At 38.2% G+C, this 17511-nt stretch overlaps 1 protein-coding gene across 2 annotated transcripts in view; it reads right to left on the bottom strand.

The window, feature by feature from the left end:
• Positions 1 to 17511, bottom strand: part of LOC108437402 (tetratricopeptide repeat protein 28-like) — a 156922-nt gene that overhangs the window by 43573 nt on the left and 95838 nt on the right. For both annotated transcript variants that reach the window (XM_017714482.2, XM_017714483.2), the window contains exon 5: positions 16529 to 17036. In XM_017714482.2, coding sequence (XP_017569971.1) covers positions 16529 to 17036 — 508 coding nt within the window. The remainder of the gene's footprint in view (positions 1 to 16528; positions 17037 to 17511) is intronic.

Here is a 17511-nt window from a genome sequence, read left to right as displayed (position 1 = left end):
AACCCTAGTAAGGTAAATGTAAAGGGCATCTGGCATTTTAAATGGATTTTATATGACAGCAACAATATGCACATGTGGACGGCTGATTATGTACTCAGAGCCCAGCCAAACAGCATATCTAACTGTGGCTCCAGATCCAGAATTCTATTGGCATGTTCTTGTGTCTGGAGACTTTGGGACTGTAGAGAACTGAATAGGCTAACTATGCTGAATTTACAGCATCTGCTGTGCTAAAAGGACAAGCTGACTGAAACGATGGAAAAATACACTGCAGTCTGAAGGTCAGGATAACAAGAGAACGTCTTTTCTTGAGGAAGACTCAAACAACCTGCTAGGATTGATTGTGCTCTTAACAGACTTGAACTTCACCATGATAGTAACTAATGTGTAAAATGTGCATGAAAGATACCATCAGGCAGACATGATATAAAGAAAATATCAGACTGACAATATATTGCTATATTGTGATTATTATATGGATTGCACAGGAAAGACCCCTGTTAAAAACTAGCCTGCATTATTATAGCCAAACTTATTTATGTTGGTTGGAAGACACGAATCTCTTTAGACCCGTATTTGGAATGTCTGTGTACAGTCATTGCATAATAAATGTTTTGTTTGGTTAGAGGGCTCATATACACAGGCATATTGCACCATTCTGACATACTACAAATGCAAAGCACAATATTGCTAAAATGAGTATTAAACAGCCCAAGTACTGGTACAGCATATTTAGAAGGTCTAGAAACACAGAGTTTATTATTTGCTTAGATATCCTAGAAAGTCACAGAAGAGTAGGCCTGTATAGGATGCAGCTGCCTGGCACTCATCCCTCTTTTCTCCCCAGTCCCTTGCCTCCCCTCTCTCTTCTCTCTCTAAACAGGGACTGGACAAACACTCTTTCTTAAAGACTCTTTTGCTGTGCAGTATATGCTGGATTAAGCGGACTTGCACAGAATGATAATTTTTTTGGAAGATTTTTCTGCATATATATATATATATATACCTTATATGTCCTTCTAATGTCATCCGTACTTTTCTTACTGCTACATTACCCTACCAATGGTAAGACCATAGAGCTCTTTATCCTCTTTTCTTCCCCCTTCCCCCTGCTCTTATCTACCTCTCCTGTCATCTCTTCCCCCTATTCTGATCTCTCTTCTCTTGCACCATTCTGTTTTTTCATTCCTTTCTCTTTCATTTCTGCCGCAGTGTTTTTCCTCTGTGGCATTAGTGCAGTCCCTCCAGCATCAACGGGCCTAATGACCACAGATATTACTGACCATGTTCCCCCAAGCAGATAAATGGGGCTTTCTACCCTCTGTGTGTGCGTGTGTGTGTGTGTGTGTGTGTGTGTGTGTGTGTGTGTGTGTGTGTGTGTGTGTGTGTGTTTGTTTCAACATGTTCTCCCACCTCTTTATTCAATGCAGACGGTATGTGTGTGTGTGTGTTTCACAGTATGAATGCTTCCAGGACACCAACACACAGCATGTATCCAGTCACTGTGTTCTTTCTCTCCTGCGGTTGGATGATCCATCTCTAAACCTGCTCTCTAAACCCCCATGTAACTGCTACTGTCTGAATTTCTGTTAAGTGCTTTTCCAGCTCTTTACAGCTGTCCCCTCTAGTCAACTAGTGTTGTGGCTAAATCTGTGTGACTAAGTCAGTCACAGAATTTTTGGTTGACTAAGATTCTGTCAGTTGGCTAAATATTTATTTAATGATGTATTTACATATTTATTTGTTTGCATAACTGAACCATATTTTTGTCAACAGAGGTTTGGAGCATGTAGTCAGTACTATATGTTTGTATATGTATATCTTTAGGCATCATTCTACTTTACTAATTGTATTAGTTACACACCTAAGCTGTGAAAATTCTCTGGCTAATAATCATATTAGAGAATTCATTGACCTGACCCTGGGTATTGGTATGTGGCCATCAGAATCAGATCTGATACTGGTGGGAAGAAATCAAGCCTGAAATAAACAGAACTGCTTGTAGTGCCACAGCATGTAATGTCATATATTGAGCACGCTATATGATATACAGTGTATGAACATAATCAAAAATATATACATTTGAAGCTTAACTGGTGTTTAAAATTTAACACCAGGCTGATTTTGGCTGATACTACATATTGGTATTGAATAAATGGTTTCAGTAACATCATCAGAATCACAAAAACAAGTATTGTGCCATCTTTAAATAATTCAATACACAAAATAATACTATATAAAATACTTATTTATTAGGGTGGGGGTGACTGTTGAGGTTTTTCGGTCAGGGACAGCCCTAAAGCTGTTACCTTAAAGTGTAATATGTCCCTCTAGTCTTTCCTTTCAGAAAGGCACAGCACTTGCTTGCACTGACTAGCAAAGATGGTACATAGTGGGTTCTACCCATTTGAGTTATTTGGTGAACTGCACTTTCATTGTTTTGTTGTGTTTTAATGTTTCCATCTTACGGCTCCATTTTCCTCATGTCAGCAGAAATGGGTCCTTCAGGGCCGTGGAACGAAAGAGAATGATTGGTTAATTAGAGTCGTTACCTCCAGTCATGTACACTGATGAAGGTGCGAGCTTAAGTGCTGTGTTTTTTTGGGGTTTTTTGCACGGAAACAGACAAAAGGCTGAGGAAAAAGAAAGGGCACTGAAGGCAGATATGGCAACAGAGTGAACAATAGAGTGGGAGAGGGAGAGAGAACAAGAGCTTCTTAACAAACTTATTAAAAGCAAAAATACGCTCTTTGAAGTGAATGGCAACTGGGGGGAAATGCCATCTGCATTTTGTTTTTATGTTGGTGGGAGAGAAATACAAATAGAAAGAAAGAATGAGAAGGGGAGAGGAAAAAACAGGGAGAGGGCATAAGAGGCAAAGAGAAAGAGATGAACATGCCGCCACTTCTCGAGTGAGGTTTTAAATATTGCTGACTAGGGGGTACATGCACTCAGTTATGAATAATAAATGCTAGTTCAGAAAGCGGCACTCTCATATCCTTTATAGGTCAGAGTGTGGTTTATACCTAAGGGCATTCATGAGCTCTCCGTATTAAAAGAATATTGTGGCTCAGAGGCAATAAAGTCTGCAGTCCTGTCAATTCATCTAGTGCGTCAAAGCTACGGACCTTCATCTTAACATGGATCATTTAGAAGAGACTGTAAGGAGAGCCCAGCAAGCTGAAGACTAGCATGTGGCCAGTAGAGTCCTTTCACCTTGCTTTTATTGCATCCTGTGCTTCCTCGCAGACAGTGACTACTGCACACATACACTAGAGAGGAAATATTGCTGAAAAAAATGCTGGATAGGATATCCAGGGAAAAACGAATGAATCTGATACAATCCTTGAACAAACCGAGCCTGAAATCACACATTCACATTATGTCAAATGTCAGCTGGTTGTTTCTTCCTGTGCGCCAATAGTGTTTGAATAGTTTAAACATGATAGCCTGCTTTTGGTCCATCATTCATTTAAAAACACCTCATTTTGAGGATTTATAGTTTTTAAAGAAATAATATTGAATTGGCATATGCACCAACTACACGAGAACACTAGGTCATCTGCTGCCGAAAACTAAAGTCTAAAAATGCCTATATCTTAGCACAAAACTCATGCCATGCCACTGAAACTGCACAGAACAGTTTGGTGAAATTGCATTCAACAACTGGAAAGGAGACAAACAAAAAATGGGAAAAATGGGAAAAAATTGTCCTGTTTTTCGCATGCATTTTATTTGACTCCCCGGCTCTTGTCTCAAGTTCACCTGTAGCCTGGCATGTCTTCTAAGGGTACGGTAGAGTATTGGGTTAGCTGACTTTGCTTATTTTCCCTTGAATATACCATTGTCATGTGAATTATTTCAGAAGCTAAAACGATCCTCTCATAATATTACAATAGATAACATTACCAAAAAGCGATTATGCATTCATCATACTTTATCACTTGAGTTTATGCTAATTTATAAGCATTTTATTACTATATTACAGAAATATAGTGAAGATGGAAATTCACGTTGAATCACTATTTGCTGCTGGAGTTTTGATTCTCACTGTGTTACTGATGTTAATTTCCCATCATTGTAGCCTTCCCTATAGCTATTGAAGCTTAAAGTCACCTTTGTAGCCAGAATGGCGAATAATGATCAGAATGAAGTTGCAGCTGAACTAGAAATGATGCTGTTTATTAGACAAAAGGAGCACAGCTACCCGGCACAGTTCAGTGGTCCCTTCTGCATTCATATGTAACAGCAGAGATGTGTCATTACAATAAATTTTATAGTGTATAGTATCCAAACCCCCCCCGAATGCTTCACCCAAGTATGCACCCATGTGCATAGGCATCTGCATTGGCTGATACTCAAGGTTTCAATTATAGCAACAGTGTTGGAAATCATGCCATCTAACATACACAGCTTAGACCTGTACAATGTACAAAATTCCGTAATGTAATTACATTATTAAAAACTGTCAATTATATTAAAACACTCTGATCAACCTATAGTTAGTGCATTATTTGACCAAAATTATTTATACTTGGATCACACTTGCCTAAATCATCTGAGCTTCAATTGGAATGCTCGCACAGCACAGGGTAAAATATTTGTGCTTATAGGGTTTATATAGGGTTTATTTGTATATGGCAGACTTCTGCAAACAGGCTTGTTTCAATATAGCAAGGGCTAATACTGCAATATGGCCTCCTACCCTTTCATTCTCCTTCCTTCATCCTTGCTTCTCTGTGAAAATCGTTCACACTCATGAGCCTCATGAGAGAGGAGAGAGAGAGAGAGAGAGAGAGAGAGACAGAGCACAAAAAAAGCTCTTCTTATAGCCTTTCTTCTGACTGATAGAGGTTAGGAAGGTGTTGATGAAGATGAACAATTACTGCCTTCACTTTAGAAGGTGGTTCATTTGATTACTCAGCCACCTAATGATTTAATTTCATTTTTTTCCTTTATTGTTCCACTGCACAGGGAGCAAACTCTTTGTTCCCCCCTTGTCAATATATTTGGGGTCTATGAGATGTTTTTCATGGGCAGTGTTTATTCTAATTGCTTTGTCAATTGCTGCCATTCCTCCTTGATGATACCTTTTTCCATTGCTTTACTTGCCATACTTTGCTTTTTTTTCAGTATTCTCTCACTGCCAGCAGCTTGCTACTGGGGCCTGACTGATATATTGACTGGCGAATAAAACCATCTGATGTTAACTTTCCACATATAGGCAAAATCACACTGATAAATCACCAATATTGCTTTGTAGATATTTGTTTTCTATTGTGATCAACATCTCTAATTTCAGAATGGTCTCTGATTCATACTTCCTCCATTCTTTATAGAAAGTGACAGAAACAGGTTATTTTATTTTTACAGATAAAATTATAACAATACAGACTGAACTACTCAACTTGAAAACAAAGTACAAACCCAAAATTCAAATCCAAAACCCAATTCCAAAAAAGGTTGGGACAGGAGGTAAAATAATCTAAAAAATATTTAATGTTTATCAATTTCTTGTTTTTGTAAATATATGAGCATTCTGAAATTCATGTCTGCAACACATTCCAAAACAGCTGGGGCAGGGCAATTTAATACTAGGAACATTGTGAAGGCCATGTCCTTCATGATCAAGGATGAGTTGAAGCTCACTTTCTGAATGCATCAGTAAAAAATCTAACAGTTAAAAACTGTAAGGATTTTAGGTTATTCACCCTTTTCAGTGCATAATATCAAAAATTCAGGGATTTTGGAAAAATCTCTGCGTAAAAGGCAACTGACATTCAATAACTCAAATAGCACTGCACTGAAAGTCTGTTGCTGCATCCACAAATGCAAGACTACTGTGGAAGTCATATGTTAACAATGTCCTGAAATGCTGCAGACTTCTCTGGGCTCAATCTCAGTAGATTGATAAACAGTGGCAACATGCATGTCTGTTGACTACAAGTCAACCTTTTATTTATTTATGGATATAATGGATGCTGTGTTCACCAAGACCATCCAGATCATTATCAGCCAAAAGTTAAAATGCTAGGGTCTGTCATGGTATGAAGGTGTATTCATGAGTAACTTGCACATCTGAGAAAGCACCATCAACATTAAAATGTATTAAAACATTTTGGAGCAACATATGCTGCCATTTAGAAGCCATCTTTTCAGGGGCATTCATATTTGTTCCAACAAAAGAACACCAAGCCATATTCTGCATGTGCTACAACAGTGCAACTGTGCATTCAGAGAGTGTGATTGCAGACTGGTCTTGTCTCCTATTTAACAAAAACATGTGGTGCATTATTAAAGCTTAAAATATGTCAACAAAGGCCCTGCCTGCTTGCATAGCTCAAGACTTGCATAACAGAAGAATGGCTAAAAAAATTCCAGTTTTCAAACAGGATCAGTTTGTGTCTTCAATGATTTTTAAAAGTTGTTAGAGGAAAGGTAATGTAACATGATGGTCCTGTCCCAACTTTTTTGGAACGTACTGCAGGCATGAAATTTGGAATGAGCGCATCTTCACAAAGAACAATGACGCTCATAAGATAAAACATCAAATATCATGTTTTCATACCGTTTTCAATTTAATATAAATATAACAGAATACTAATTACAGCTTTCTGTCTTTGTTAGCATTTCACATACTGTCCCAAGTTTTTTTGGAATTAGATTTGTAAAATGCATTGAGATGCAGGAAACAATAACCTTTAACAGTAAAATAATATGCCTTCTCACAAAAACATTTATATCAAGAAACCTAAGAAAAATATGAGGTGAAGGAAACCAGCAAAAAAAAATGCTGGGACAGTTCATCCACCATGCTACAATATATTAAGACATTCCTTTTTTCTGATGGGGTTGAAGAATAATGACAATGACCGTGGCGGTGATACTTTACCACAGTTTACAACTGACAATATCAGTCAGAAAACTGTTTCATATGGTAGATTCTGTTTAGTTTAGTTTATAACCTAAAAAAAGTCGTTGACATTATGGGTTTTTGTACAATTTTCAGCTCTTAAATTCTGCATATTAATTAAAATACTCATCAAATTAAAATACTAGTCAAGCCCTACATCTTAAGACTTTCCCGTACGCTCACTGTTTCTCTTGCATTACCTTTTCTTAAACCAACACCCAGGCAATTACATATACAAATACACATTTACTGTCCCACACACAAGACACACACTCTGCCTTGCCACCACTGCAGGCACACCCTAAAAGAGCAGCCTCAGCCTCAACAACAATACTGTAATTAAGGGAGCCATGCTGGTGGCAGCTTTCCTCCTCTTCCCTGCTATCTTCATTACCCCCAGCCTACGCCAATCAGCTATTAAAGCTAATTAAGCGATTCATCAAGTCACTTTCAATTACCGGCAGCCTGACAGCCCACATTAGGAGTCATGAGGTGGTGAGAGGAATGAAGCACTGGAAAAAGAGAGAAGGCGTGGACAGTGGCAAGGCAGAATGAATGAAAATTATAGAGAAGAAAAAAAGAGAAGGACAATGGCATGATTCAGGTATAAAGGGGTAAAGACGTACAATTTTTGGTAAGTTGCAGGGGGTCTAGGGGCCAGGTCAGGAAATGAAAGAGCTTAATGCTTTACCACTTATTGTTCTGCAGTCCAAGGATGGTGGTTAGGGCAGAGCTAAGTTTAAGAAAGGAATAATGTGGTCACTTTCTGCACTGTTTGGAAATGTGTAATCACTATGAAATGTCAGAGTAAATTAGAATTCCCAAAGCTGGGAAATAGGAGCATTTGAGTGAGTAACTGTCCTCTGTGGGGGAAAAAAAATCCAATATATAAATAAATGCATTTTACTTATAGCCAGGAGCAACAAATGCAAAGAAGGCTTTTCCCTAATATTAAAAGTAAGTTGTGAGCTGAATAACTACATTTTCAGGAACTAGAATTCATCCAGCAGCAGGAGCAGTAGGCTGCAGCAGTGTTCTCTGCATTAACTGTTACACCCATTTAATGGAACATAGAAAGCTTTTCTAAATATACTGTGTTCAGCACTGCAGGGCATAAGGCATAACTAATTACATTACTGTATATCACAAGACTCAATCAGCAGAATGTTTCAGTGATGCCTCGTTAATAAAAAAAAACTCCAATTCCGGTCAGCCTGGAAATTCTAATCTTCAAAACAGGGAAGGGAGGAAGGAGGGCATGCCATTAGCTGTCAAGTGCCCTTATAAATATTCATTGAATCAAGTGAGTAATAGGGCAGACATTTGAATGACTGAATAGGTAATAGTAAAAGATGTTGTGACAAAGCCCTTTGGCCTGGCATGTGCACACTTTAGCACTGAGAGCAGAGATCAAGTAGCCAAGTGCAATTAGAGGTCCTTCTTTTTAAATTAAGGCTAGCTTCAAGGTTAACTGCAATGGCTAATGCGTGCCAGGTTTGGCAGTAATACTTGAAATCAGACCAGACTATGGGCTTTCAGTTGCATCAACAGATGTGGTATGAATATAAAGTCAGTCTATGCTGGGAAGATGTAATACGTGTTTTTCATACACTACTCAGAAAAAAGGACACTGTCAAGGTAAATGTCTGTACCCATGGTACAAACAGTGTAAATGTACCCTTAAATGTACAAAAAAGCTTGGGACAGCAGGTAAAATGCAAACAAAAACAGAAAGCAGTCATTTCTTAATCTACTCTACCTGCATTTGAGTAAAAACAGTGCTGGGACAGAGACAAGGCATTAGTGGATGGTAAGTCTGTAAAAGCACCATTAATGCTCAACACATTTTGGAAAACTGCTGCCTTTTTAGATGCTTTCTTTTTCAGGGATGTCCATGATTTTTTCAACATGACGTCAAGCCACATTTTGTATGTCCCAGTTAAAGTTTGTGCAAAATACAACAATAAAGTACCCGCAGGGTTGGAGAGATGACAGCCTGTATAACAATGGAATTGCAAAAAATTCCACTTTAAAAGTTTATGTGCGTCTTCACTCCAAATGACTATTAAGCATTGTTAAAAAAAGAGGTGGTGGTGTAACACACATTAAATTTAGTATATCTAATATACATATATATATATATATATATATATATATATATATATATATATATATATATATATATATATATATATATATATTGCTGTTGTACTGTTTTTGATTTCAATTTTCAGCATGGTCCAAAAGGAAAAGTGCACATTTATAATAAAATAAAATGGGCTGAACTCAAGATGTGATGCATGGACTCCATACAACTTATAAAATATAATTATAACGGAACTTTGTGCAATTATATACCATAACTGAAGGTACTGAGGATGCATCATTGAAACTACCACCACAGCAACAGAGTTTGTACCTCAAAAAGTAAAATGTTTTCTGAGAGTGACCAAGGACTTTAAAATGCACCACTGCCATTTAAGTGAAAACATAACCCATGACCTTGTCCCCTACTGTACCTCTCAGCCTTACAGTAACTGTAAGGTCTCATTTCAAAGAAAAGGAGCTACCTCTATTTAAGGTATAAGTAGTGCTGAAATACGATATATAAATATATAAATATTAGATTTTAATTGCACACTGAAATAGATGAATGGACCCCTTTATTCTGAAACAACCTAAGATATGTCCTCTAGATGTCCTCTTCTTTTGGTCTGATTAGTCACCAGTAAAGCACACTGTGAGTCAAACAGATTCTATATGGAGAACCTATATGGAGAGTTCGCTGCTAACTTTTTCAGACGTAAGCCAAACGTGATGTTTATTTTACTGAAAGATGTGTCAAGTTAGTGAGATCCATGATATTTTCACTTTCTACTAAATATTTTGCCTATCATGGAATGCTATTATGGATTCGCAAAAAATGTACTAACAGTCATTGGCATGGCACACTATATTTCCAAAAGTATTGGCTCGTCTACCTTCATCCGCATTTGAACTTTAATGACATCCCATTCTTAATCCATAGGGTTTAATATGATGTCAGCCCACCTTTTGCAGCTATAACAGCTTCAGCTCTTCTGGGAAGGCTTTCCACAAGGTTTAGAAGTATGTTTATGGGAATTTTTGACCATTCTTCCAGAAGTGCATTTGTGAGGTCAGATACTGATGTTGGATGAGAAGGCTTGGCTCGCAGTCTCCGATCTAATTTATCCAAAGGTGCTCTATCGGGTTGAGGTCAGGACTCTGTGCAGGCCAGTCAATTTCTTCCACACCAAACTGGCTCATCCATGTCTTTATGGACCTTGCTTTGTGCACTGGTGCGCAGTCATGTTGGAACAGGAAGGGGCCTTTCCCAAACTATTCAAACAAAGTTGGGAGCATGAAATTGTCCAAAATCTCCTGGTCTGCTGAAGCCTCCTGAAAAACAACCCCACACCATAATCACCCCTCCACCAAACTTTACACTTGGCGCAATGCAGTCAGATAAGTACTGTTCTCCTGGCAACCGCCAAACCCAGACTCGGATTGCGAGATGGAGATGCGTGATTAGTCACATCTCCACTGCTCTAGAGTCCAGTGGCTGCCCTTTACACCACCGCATTCGACGCTTTGCATTGCGCTTGGTGATGTAAGGCTTGGATGCAGCTGCTCGGCCATGGAAACCCATTCCGTGAAGCTCTCTACACTGGTCTTGAGCTATGAAGTTTAGAGGTCTGTAGTGATTCTGCAGAAAGTTGCCGACCTCTGTGCACCATGAGCCTCAGCATCCGCTGACCCAGCTCTGTCATTTTACGTGGCCTACCACTTCGTGGCTGAGTTTCCGTCATTCCCAATCGCTTCCACTTTGTTATAAGACCTTTGACAGTTGACTGTGGAATATTTAGTCGTGAGGAAATTTCACACCTGGACTTGTTGCACAGGTGGCATCCTATCACGGTACCACGTTGGAATTCACTGAGCTCCTGAGAGCGACCCATTCTTTCACAAATGTTTGTAGAAGCAGTCTGCATGCCCAGCTGCTTGGTTTTACACACCTGTGGCCATGGAAGTGACTGAAACACCTGAATTCAAGGATTTGGATGGGTACTGAATACATTTGGAAATATAGTGTACCTTCTTTGTCTGCCTCAAGGGTACACTGCAATTTGTTTTGTGCTTGCCAAGATTTAAAATCTTAGGTGTGGAAATATGACCTTAATTATCTTGTTTTAGAAGTTATGTACTAATTTCTGCTTTGAATTCATTGTATATTCCTAAATTGATCATGAACGTCTCTTATGCCTCAATTAGTAAGAAAATTTTTAAAATTTGTTCAAATCAGTAAAGGAACAATTTATTGCTAGAACAAGCTATGATAGAGAACTAATTTGTAACCATTCTCTTTCACACAAAAAAAAAACTTGTTTCAAGATTCAGTGACACAAACAAAGCTCAACTGCTTGATATAAGAATCACATGTGAGACATAAAAATATATAATTTTTTTATTCAATGGCAATGCTGTGCTTATATTTCTGTTTGCACTGTCTTTCAACAAATTGTTGTTGTACTGAGTGACTTCTGTTTACGGTTTTTACATTCACTCTTACAGGTAGTTTTATTTAATTCAGAAATATTTTCCCCTTCTGGAAATGGAAATTTCACATGCAGTCCTCGTTGTGATTTCAGTAAACTCAGTTTTCCATTTTAAGATGAATGCTCTGAGATTAGGGACTAGTTGTAAATTAAATATGATGTTAGGCCACATCCATGTGAAGTCAATTTGTTTCAAGTAACAATACAATTGTACTCCGCTAGTACTAAGCAATTCCCACTTAAATTAGTAGTGATTTATTTGCTTGTTCCGTACACTAATTATGTCAGCGTGCCACAATTTGGAATGCAAAAAAACTTAAGAATTTTGCGCTTATATTCAGCGCATTTCACTTATTACTGTGCTGTAGCAAGTCTGACACCAAGTAATTTTATCTAAATAGCAGCATTTTTTTCTCATTTCAAACCTTCATTCATCAGAATACAACTGTTTCTAGACTGGTACCAACTTATTTTAAGATTTCTGGTCAAGTAAAATTAGCTGCATGGCCAGATTTTCACTAGTATTAAGTATTCTCAAATTTTCTCTCCAATGCAATGTTTATTTCTTGTATATTTGCTCTTTCCCTGTTGTAACACCTCAAGCCAGTCTAATAATGAATAATATATGCATGCAGATGCATTATGCATCATATCTATGTACAGTGATACAGTAACTAAGTAAAAGTAACTCGTCACTGTACTTAAGTAGTTTTTTCGTGTACCTGTACTGAAGTTTTGCCATTTTGGATGACATGTTACTTCCACTCCACTACATTTCAAGGTCAAATATCTTACTTTTTACTCCACTACATTACATGAAATCTGTCGCTACTTTTGTCTTGTGTGTGTATAAAAACATGTCAAAACAAAAGAAGCATGAAGCAAGAAAAACCAATCAGAGCACAATTTCGACCTGTTAAGTGCAGCACACAGTTCAACATCAGTGCAGCAGCATAAAATTTTGGGAGTGTCTGTTCAACATAAAACATTGATTTTACAGCAAATTTGTATTGGCTAGTTTATGAACAGAGACCTACAGATGCAATACAGTAAAGGAAAACTCATTTGTCAGCCTGTTTAAAGCAAGTTTTCATTAAACCTAAACTTGTAACTAAGTTGCAAATAAATCTTCAACTGAAACTTTGCTTGTTTGCAAAAAGCTATTTCAGAGCCACTTGGTTCTCCTTAATGGAAAGACCGCGTGAAACTAGAGTATTTTAATGTTTTAATATAATGTTCTGGTGCTTTCCTGTAGGGAAGAGCAAAGGATGTCATCCAAGGGCTAATGAGGCTTTAAAACTAACCCCAAAGCTTGTGAAAGTTGGCAGACAGTGTAGAAGTGCAACCATAAAAAAAATAAAAATAAAAAAATAGGACTGCAAGGCATTATGTGTGACGCTGTTGTGGGGAAACAAGGCATCTCATACTAATAGGACCTTGTTCCAAAGATGAATAAGCCACTAGGCACTGTCAAAGATACGGAAAGGAACATGCATAATTCATTATCATAATGCACAAGCTGAGGTGAGTTATTATGAAGCCAGGGCAGGCACTGCAAAGGCAAGAGAGAGCCCAGTTCTAAAGAAACATGGACATACATGCAGGGAGAGGTGCAGAGTACATTCTATGAATTATTAATAAATGGTAGAGGCAGGCTAAAATGATCCTGGGGGAAATAAATGACATAATGAAGGGGCTAAATGTTGTGTGTATTTTAATTTGGTCATCTGTCAAAGTGCACAGCAATTCAGTGTGCACATGTCTTCACTGTTACTGCAGCAGACAGGTGGATGCTCCTCCTAACAGCTTCTGACACAGATAAGGACATTGCCACCAAAGCAGCTTGCCACTTTGTACTCCAACAACACAAAGACAAAACTAATGCTTCTCCTTGCCCAAGGCCAGGATAGATGTTTTTTTTCTTGTCAAACAACAAGATGGCACTCCTCTCTTTTTGCCATGACGTAATGACCTTAGAAGGACCTTACAGATGCATCATCAAACTGGCAAGCGGCCTCAAAACATTTGCAGCAGGAGACAAACTGCTTGGAGTTTTCATTAAGCAAGCAGGGCAGGACAAGCTAAAGTGGCTGTTTAACATGCAGATGTTCCCAAAGTCAAGGAGGACATCGAGAAGAAAAACTGTTCATGAGCCTTGTGGGGTCTCAAGGGTCTTATGCGTGAGGCACTTCCACCAGAACCTCTCCTGAAACAAGGGGTGAAGTCATGTGCGGTATTGTTCTCGCGCTGATGTTCTCATAGACTCCTAGTTATTCCTAATACCAATATTACTGCTATTAATATTAGTAGTATAATCACTTGTAGGTAGTTTGACCAGAGGAGGATGGGTCCCCCCTGGTGAGCCTGGTTCCTCTCAAGGTTTCTCCCTCAATTCTGAGGTAGTTTTTCCTTGCCACTGTTGCCCCTGGCTTGCCCACCAGGGGGTTTCTGTACATTCTTACAGTTCTGTTGAAACTTTGTCTTTTCTGTAAAGACAAAATTCTGTAAAGCTGCTTTGTGACAACATCCGTTGTAAAAAGCGCTATACAAATAAATTTCATTTGATTTGATTTTGTTATTTTTGAAGTAGGTTATAAGGATGTTAGTGACCATACTGTGCCAAAATACCAACCTCTCAAAAGTTTTAAATGTGATATGCATTTAAAAATAAGAAATAAAAAGCAACTACAATATTATAAATACGATTCTTCCACGTGACCTCCATTATAAGACACTTTTGCAGCAAGAGTAGAAAACTTAAAATGTAAAGTGGTAGGACATGTACTATAAGCATTTGTAGTACAATGTTAGTTTAGGCAGTATAAGTGAAATGAAGTAAATGTGTCATTTAAGAAAAAAATAAATAAATAAAAATACTGTGGATAAGAAGATCTTGTCTATTGTAAATATCCTGACCAACCACAGATGTTTTCTGGATGTTTGGATGAATCACAGCATTTAGATGATTTAACAAGCACAAATAAGCTTGTTCCAAAATAATGCCAGGGCCAGTCCTTAACCACGTCAAGGATTCATTAAAGTGTTTTCAATGTGGTGGATAATATTTATTGCTATCTCAAATGCAGCAGTATAATGCCAATGTAGGAACTGGCCATATCTGTAATGATCTGGTCTCCAATCTAAGTGCTAGATTACAGGAAACCCTTGACATTCTCGCTCCAGTAAAAAGGAAATAAAGCTTACACATCCTTAAAAATCCATGAATGAATGCAGAAATACTAATAGAAATTGTTGGAAATGACAGCTATTATGGAGGAAAACTAAACTGCAGGTACATTATGATATTCTCGAAGATCAGATCTCGGTCTATAATAACGCTATGAAAATGTCCAGACAGTCATACCTCTCCATAATCAATAGACCACCATAATCAAAATCCACCATAGACCGACTAATTAACCCTAACCCCTCTTCTAGAGCGTCTCATGGTGATTTATCTTCTAAAACCCGCAAAGAGTTCACAATGTATTTATCTTTATTATCTTTATTAAATAAAATAGACCTGATAAGACAGAGTACAGCTCCGCTGACTGAAACAAGGTACTGTAATGTTCCTGATAATCAGTAATGATATCTTTCTCTGTTAATAATTATTCAGAGCTTACAACTTACAACTATCTACATGTGATCTCGACCCTGTTCCTATGTCATTCCTTAAGATGGTTTTTGATTGTGCTCACAATCATGTTTTAACTATTGTAAATTGTTCTCTATCATGTTATGAATGACCTCAGGCTCAACACCGATGCACAAAATCCTTCTATTTTGATTTTATTAGATCTTAGTGCAGCTTTTGATATTGTTGACCACAAGATTTTAATCCAGCATCTTGAATGCTGGGTCAGCCTGTCAGGCACAGTTTTAGAATGATTTAAATCATATTTAAGTAATAGGCAGTTCATGGTTTTATTCATCAAAAAGATTTGCCATTTCTTGTGAGTCCCGCAAGGTTCAGTCGTAGGGCATTTGCTTTTCTCTTTGTACATGCTTGCTCTAGGAAGCATAGTATACATTTTTATAGCTATGGTGATGACACCCAGCTATACATTTATATTCCTTCTGAAAATCAGAACTGTAGACAGACTAGCTGTGTATCAGATATTTCTCAGTGGATGTCGCAGAATTTTCAACAATTAAATCAGGAAAAAATGTTAATGCTGATCACTGGTACAGAAAAGAAAAATGACTTATGAGAAACTTGATTCTTGAGCTTCATATACCAACACCTGCAAGTACAAAACCTGGGTGTGATCTTATTCCTCTTGTAAAAACAGTCACTAAAGTAGCTTTTTATCATTTGAGAAATATCACTAAAGTTCGGCCTTTTCTCCCTCAGAGCGATGTAGAGAAACTTGTTCATGCATTTGTTATAAGCAAACTTGATTACTGTAATGCTGTTCTTACTGGACTCACTCCCATTATCTGTAACATTCAGGACAGATTTTAAAGTTCTGCTACTAGTTTTTAAGGCTCAAAATGACCTAGCACCTGCTTACACCACAGAGTGTCTGTCTTTTGATGTTCCAGCACATAATCACATAAGATGTGCAGACACTGGCCTACAAATACCCTCTGTTAAATACAGGAAACATGGAGAGGCCTCTTTCAGTTATTATGCTTCTAACCTGTAAAACTCAAATCCACCTTTTATTAGACAGTGAAGAAGTTCAGTGCTCATTTAAGATGCATCTAAAAACATCTCTCTTTAACTTAACATTTATTTAAAACTCTACGTCTTGTTGTATTTATCTTCAAATTTGATCTTTTTCATTTTAATCTAATTCTAAATAAATACTAATGATTTCTCGTTTAACTATGTTTCATTAACTGTCTGTAAAGTACTTTTGGCGTGATAAGTGCTATATAAATAAAAACTATTATTATCATGCAGCCCAAATAAGAATACAGAACTACAGCTTTAGTCTCTCCTCCAAACGTGCATTTTACGTACACTTATGTACATATTTTAGTGCTGTTCTACCCTTTACCCATCAAACCAACCCCAAAAAGCTTTTACCTAGATTGGATGATGCTCTTCCCTCAGCAGCTCGATCTTTCAGTAGCTCTGCAATGGTCAGCTGCTGCTCGTGGTACTGCTTGGCCCGTTCTAAGTCTTGCATGCATCGAGCAGCATGGCCCAGTCCAGCATAGGCCCTCATCTCGATGGACTTCTCGTTGAGCTCCTGAGCCAGTTCTAGAACATGTGTATGGTAGGACATGGCCTTATCAAAGTTCCGGTGATAATGGTAGGCACTCCCCAGGTTGCTGTATGCCCGTGCCTCTTCCCGTTTGTTTTCAAGAGTCTTGGCAATGGTCAGGTGTTGCTCGTGACACTGGACGGCATTGTCAAAGTCCCCCATGGCAATGTAGACGGCACCCATGTTCCCCAGCTCTCGCGCCTCAGAAAGCTGGTCCTTGGACTGTTTAGCAAGCAGGACGCACTGCTTGTGGCTGGCCAGTGCATTGGGATAGTCCCCTATGGCTGTGTAGACATGTCCCAAGCTGCAGAGTGCTAGGGATGCAGCCTGCAAAGAAAAAAAAAAAAACAACACACATACGCCAGTTAAAACTACTTCGAAATACCTGGCAAAGATCATGGCTCTGTGTAAATTGATCTGCATTACACAGGCGAAGGATGCTGTTAGCTAGCACAAAGATTTTCCCTTCTGCTCAAACCATGTGTCATATAATTTGAAAAAAATACTCTGGCACAAGATTACAACAAGAAAGACTCTCCAAATCTCTTTGTGAAATAATTCTGCAAAGGGGCCAAACAACTAGTACAAAGACTCTGCATCCTTTTAAAAGATCAGTGGGGTGGGTAAACCCCCATTCATACCAAGCACAGCAGCAAGCATGCTTCAAGGTTGTCCGCTTGCTTGATTGTAGTAGGAGTGAATTGGCCAAACCACCACAGCTGGGATAAAGACACATCTAATCACAAGGGGATTTTTGCTTGAACTGCAGCAAAAAGAAACCATTCTGCTCTCTTTGGTTGTG

Source organism: Pygocentrus nattereri, chromosome 20 (genome assembly GCF_015220715.1).
Source record: "Pygocentrus nattereri isolate fPygNat1 chromosome 20, fPygNat1.pri, whole genome shotgun sequence".
NCBI classification, from domain to species: Eukaryota; Metazoa; Chordata; class Actinopteri; order Characiformes; family Serrasalmidae; genus Pygocentrus; species Pygocentrus nattereri.
The sequence above is the reverse complement of the archived record's forward strand: the minus strand, read 5'-3'. Positions and strand labels throughout refer to the sequence as shown.